Genomic DNA, 5,180 nt, shown 5'->3' on the forward strand with positions numbered 1-5,180 from the left:
CTGCTGCACCCAAACAGAAAAGCAAGAACTGAGTTTTTCTCCGACATATGTGACACTCAAAATACAAACTCTGGGATTGATTCTGATCACACTTGTGTCCATTTTACCACTAGAATTCCACTGGCTTGAGTGAAATTACCACTAATTTTCACCATTCTCATTGACAGCAGAATCCCAGACCTACTGATACCATCAACCCTGGGAGACAGGCATTCAAAATAAACCTGTGAAACTCAGAATGTGGAATTAAAACTACATAATACACAAACTCAGGTACTTAGTGAACAAATAAAACAATTTTGGAATAAGTTTAGTCTATAAAAATTCTCATCCACAGTGAGCACTCTGGCATATTTTTCTTCGTGGAACTTCCAAGGACATCAATAAGAGAGCACAGTGGAAAGTAGATTTTTGCACTGAATGTATAGTGTAATGAGGCTACAATGGATATTAAGCTTTGCTTAGCTACCATGATCACCCTTTAAAACTTTGTCAGTTTTGTCTTGGATAAGGTACCTTGGTGTTTGCAGTATTCCCTAGTGAATGTTGCAACTACTAAGCTACCATTCAATTTTTAATGGTGGCTACTGTGCCTACTGGTATACACTTAATCCTATGTTGGAAAGCATAAAGACTACATGATCTATCAGGTCTTTACCACCTCTGCTTTCTATATTTGCCAGGCAGCTAATAATAGACTTACAAGAATATTAAACTAACACTGTCAAAGCAATGTAACTACCGGCTCTGTAGCTAACATTTTTTGTTTGGACTGTAAAGTTTTGTTTGCTCTTGTAAGTAGGCAGAATATTGCAATTTACATACCTTGAAAATGTTGCTTATTTTCACATCTTTGAAAATGGAGCCAGCTGAATGAGGCTCGGATGTGCATGAAATCATGGACAATCATATCCCCATAACAGCAAGTAGAAACCCACTAGAGCTTTAGCCAAGAAGCTGGGATTTCATTTATGTTGCAGCCCTAATTTTGGAGGGACTGGCAAACTTTTACTAATCAGTATAATCCTTAGTTTTGTGCCTTTTTTTTACTGCTATCAGTGTTTGCCTGCCACTGTAAATTAACAATTACTATATTTACAAGCCTTACATTGTATTGAAAAGATAATCTCAGATGTCAGAAGCCCAAAATTAGACCCACTTTTTTCTTTTATTTTCTTTTTTTAATTCTAGTAAAAATGTTGAGAGGATTTTAAACATTTCAATTCTTCTTAGGGAGAGGGAGGGGGAGGAAGTGTCAGCGAAACAGCACTCATGAGCAATACTAGAACAATAATAATGTTTAAGGATTACATTAAGAAACCAGGAGCCTGGTTCTCATCTAATGTACACAGCTATAATTCCACTGACTTCTGTGCAGTTACTCCTGCTTTACACTGGAATAGGTGGAAAGATAACGAAGCCTCATGTTTCAATTGCAAGCTTCCAAAGAAATTTTTAAAAAGTGAGAAAAAATATAAAATGGCAGTCACACTTACATGAAAGTACTGTACAGTAATCATAACGGTAATTAATACTTGTTTAATTCTTCCCAGCCCCTTTCCCCCACAGAGCCACACTTCACTCATTTGTCCAAGGCTTTATTCTCTGCCTTACACTAACTTTGTAATCTGTGTATTTACAAATAGCCCCTAATGCCTCCTATCACTTTCAGCTTTTCCAGATTTTCCTTCGACCTAACTTTCCCCCCTCACTGCTTTCTGGGGACGGGACAGACGTTGGGTATAAGAAGTGAAGGAACTGTTATATGTTATGGCTTCTTGCCACTGGGCTGTTCTTTTAAAGGGAGACAGACGCAGAGAGGCATCCTTTTAATATGGGGTTTGGGTTTTCTGTTGGGTGTCTCCCTCATATATAGGGGCTGAAAGTCTCAACAATATAAGGACCACTTCCTGATTCCTGTGTCTGTGCACAAGGACTATTTGCATGGAGGAAGGGGGTTTGTATGCAGCTGACTATGACCAGCTGGAGTCTCTCAAGTCTCAAGAGAAACTGAAAGTGAAATAGCAGCTCCTCCTCTTTCAGCAGGCAAGGAAAGATGCTGAGAAGAGAAAGAAATGCTGTTAGCCTTCCTCCTGTCAGATCTGGGAGAAAATCCAGGAGGTGAATTAAAAAAGGAATTCTCAGGCACTCACTCACTCACTCAGTCAATCAATACAAACCAACTTACAGCTCCCTCGTCCTCACCTTGTTGGTGAAATAAGAAGCCAAATAGAAGAGACAGAAGGCGAGACCAGCTGCAGGTCTCTTTAAATACATCTGTCACAGCATTTCCCCCGTCCGGGTGAGGAAGATGAGGCACTGGTTCTTCCTGCTGTGATCAACTGGAGACAGTGCTCAGAAAACTGCCACCTGGAGCAGCTGCCATGACAGAGACACGTTGCTCTATGATTGCTCCAATAGGCACAAGAACAACCTCCTGAGGAACTGCCTTCTTAAAGGGGCGATGCTTTCAGGAGATGAGACACACAGACATGCTCACTCTCCCCATCACCACCCGCACTGCTGGCACACACACTTCTTACACTTGTGTGGTTCTCACACTCACGATTCTCTCACACTCCAGCTGATTGTGGAAAATAAATGCCTACAGATTTTAATAGCGAATGATAACCTTTCCATAGGTTGTTTTTGGGAAACCATCCTACAGAACGTCTTTGGGAATTACATCCCTGCTCTAGAATTCTATAACGGTTCAAAAATTATAGAAAAGATCACATTCTCTAGTAAGCATCACACACTTGTCTACATAATGAAATAAGGTGTTGTTGTTTTTTTAAATCAGATTAGTTCAATCAAGTTTACATAGTGTAACTGGAAACCCCTCTAACCACCCTTTAACACCTTTAAGGGGCTGTATTCTGACATTCCAAACCTCTGAGAAATTCAAACAGCTGCTTTTTAAAAAAAATAATCCTGCCGCAGAATGTTTCCTCCTTTTCATCCCAAAAATATGGGATTTCCCGAAATAATTACCCCATCTGAGGCCCAGTGTGGGCAAAATTCAGTCATGGCCCAATGACAGCTTTTCTAGAGAGAAAAAGTGTTGGAGTGCTGTATGTAATGACCCTGATGGGCCTGAAATGGGAGCATGATCCCAACGTGAAAGGAAGATTCCCATGTTCAAAATGGGGTATGCAGCACTCACTTCTAGCCCTGAAAGAATCCAAGATATCAGACCTTAAAGAAATGAGATTTTTACATATAGAAAAGCTATGTTAGGTAGCTTTAGAAGTTTTAACAGCTTCCTCTGAGCCCTACACCATTGGTTGGACTCATAGGCCTGGATCTACAAAGGGACTTAGGCATTGCAATGCTCAGCATCACAACACCTAGCCTTTAGACTCCTAGAAATCACAAGGATAACACTGCAATTCACGACATCTGCTTTAGAGATCTAGCCTCCCTATACAATGAATGGGGAAAGATAGATGCCGTATAATGCGATCCACAAATCCCAGCACACTAGTTGGGGACCTAGCCAATGGGAGAAGCCAATGGGGAGAAGCCAGTACAGTAACTCCTCACTTAACGTTGAAGTTAAGTTCCTGAAAAATGTGACTTTAAGTGAAAGGATGTTAAGCGAATCCAATTTCCCCATAAGAATGAATGTAAATGGGGGGGTTAGGGTCCAGGGATTTTTTTTTTGCCACACAGTACAGTTCAGTACTATAGTTGGGAAGTGCCCCCGCCTTACCCCACACAGGCACAGCCCACTGGCACTGGAGACAATGAGGCAGGCAAGGAGGCTGAAGGTGCTGTAGGCTAGAAGGAGCACATTGCGTAGCAGCAGCAGCTTCCCCTACTCTGCAAGCACCAAGGGCAGGGGGATCAACCCTCGGCCCACCCACACCACCCCTTCAATCTCCCCGCCGCCCCCGCTCTGTCAGAGGATGAGAGAAGATTTGAACAGGGGTCTCCCACCTCTAAGGTACATACTCCATCCACAGAACTATAGGATATTTGATATGGGGCTCCCTCAATCTCTCCTGTTAAAGCTGTTCCACTGTGGCTAAATAATGAAAGTGTGATTGAAGGAAGGGACTAGACCCAGGTCTCCCATGTCCCAGGTGAGTGCCCTACCTACCAGGCTACTAGGGTGACCAGATGTACCGATTTTATAGGGACAGTCCTGATATTTGGGGGGTTTTCTTAGATAGGCTCCTATTACCCCCGACCCCCATCCCAATTTTTCACACTTGCTGTCTGGTCACCCTACAGGCTACCAATCAGAGTCATTGTCTCTCATGCTCTCACTTTCTATCCCAATGACTATTTAAGTATTTTTCCACAGTGCAGCACTCATTGGGCCAGACAGAGGGAGAGAGAGCACAACTGCAAATAACTCCATAGTCCAGTGGTTAGGCCACTCACATGGGAGACCCAGCGTTAAGTTCCCCTGCACCAATTACTCTTTAGTTAGTTTCAGTGTGAGAGACTGAGGGAGCCCTACCATATCTTGGTGGGTGAAGCCTTTGCTCCCCCTGTGGCAGAGGGGGCAATTAAATCGGGATCTCCCCAATGCCAGGTGAGTGCTCTAACCCCTGAGATAAACGCTATATGGCATTGGCAAGTACCTTTTACATGTCTTCCTCTAGCTGGATTTTGTAGCTGTATGGAGGCTAAAAGTCAGACTTATCAACTAAGCCTGGAGTTTAAGCATCTATGTACCTCTGTAGAGGTAATTGGTACCCTGGTAACTAAGGCATCTGGCTTCCTAGTTGGAGGGATCGAAGGCACTGTGTCATAAACAAAGTGAATAGTGTCTTGTCAATGTTTTCTGAGATGACCAGATTAATTCTTGTGGCTTCAACACTCATACCATCATATTGTCCTTCAAATATACGTATGTGTGTGTGTATATACTCATAGCTCAATTGTTTAATGATGCTGTAAGAACTAGGGGAGACATACAATAGTAAAGGGACACAAATGTAAATATAAAAATTATTATAATAAACTTCACAGCTGCTATACTTATCACAATATCTTTGTCCTGAGGAAGTTAACCTGTGAAATTCCAAAAGGCTTTTGTGCCATGTCACATATCCATTATTATATTAAACTACCAGACAGTGCAGTGAGTTCATATGGTGTATTAATGCTTGTACTGTTATAGGATGGCCCTTTGTAGTTCAGAAATAATCATGCTTCTTGCAATA

The 5,180-nt window shown here is 42.1% G+C and overlaps 1 protein-coding gene across 19 annotated transcripts in view; it reads right to left on the reverse strand.

Moving 5' to 3' along the window:
• The window catches only part of TMEM241 (transmembrane protein 241), a 137,404-nt gene extending 134,993 nt beyond the window's left edge, over positions 1 to 2,411 (reverse strand). For all 19 annotated transcript variants that reach the window (XR_005593140.1, XR_005593139.1, XR_005593136.1 and 16 more), the window contains exon 1: positions 2,206 to 2,411. Coding sequence is in view for 12 of the 19 variants with exons in the window: in XM_039521291.1 (XP_039377225.1) it covers positions 2,206 to 2,277 (72 nt within the window). In the remaining 7 variants the exon portion in view is untranslated. The remainder of the gene's footprint in view (positions 1 to 2,205) is intronic.
• Between the last annotated feature and the right edge of the window lie 2,769 nt (positions 2,412 to 5,180).

The sequence above is a fragment of the Mauremys reevesii genome, linkage group 2 (genome assembly GCF_016161935.1).
Source record: "Mauremys reevesii isolate NIE-2019 linkage group 2, ASM1616193v1, whole genome shotgun sequence".
In the NCBI taxonomy this organism is placed as follows: Eukaryota; Metazoa; Chordata; order Testudines; family Geoemydidae; genus Mauremys; species Mauremys reevesii.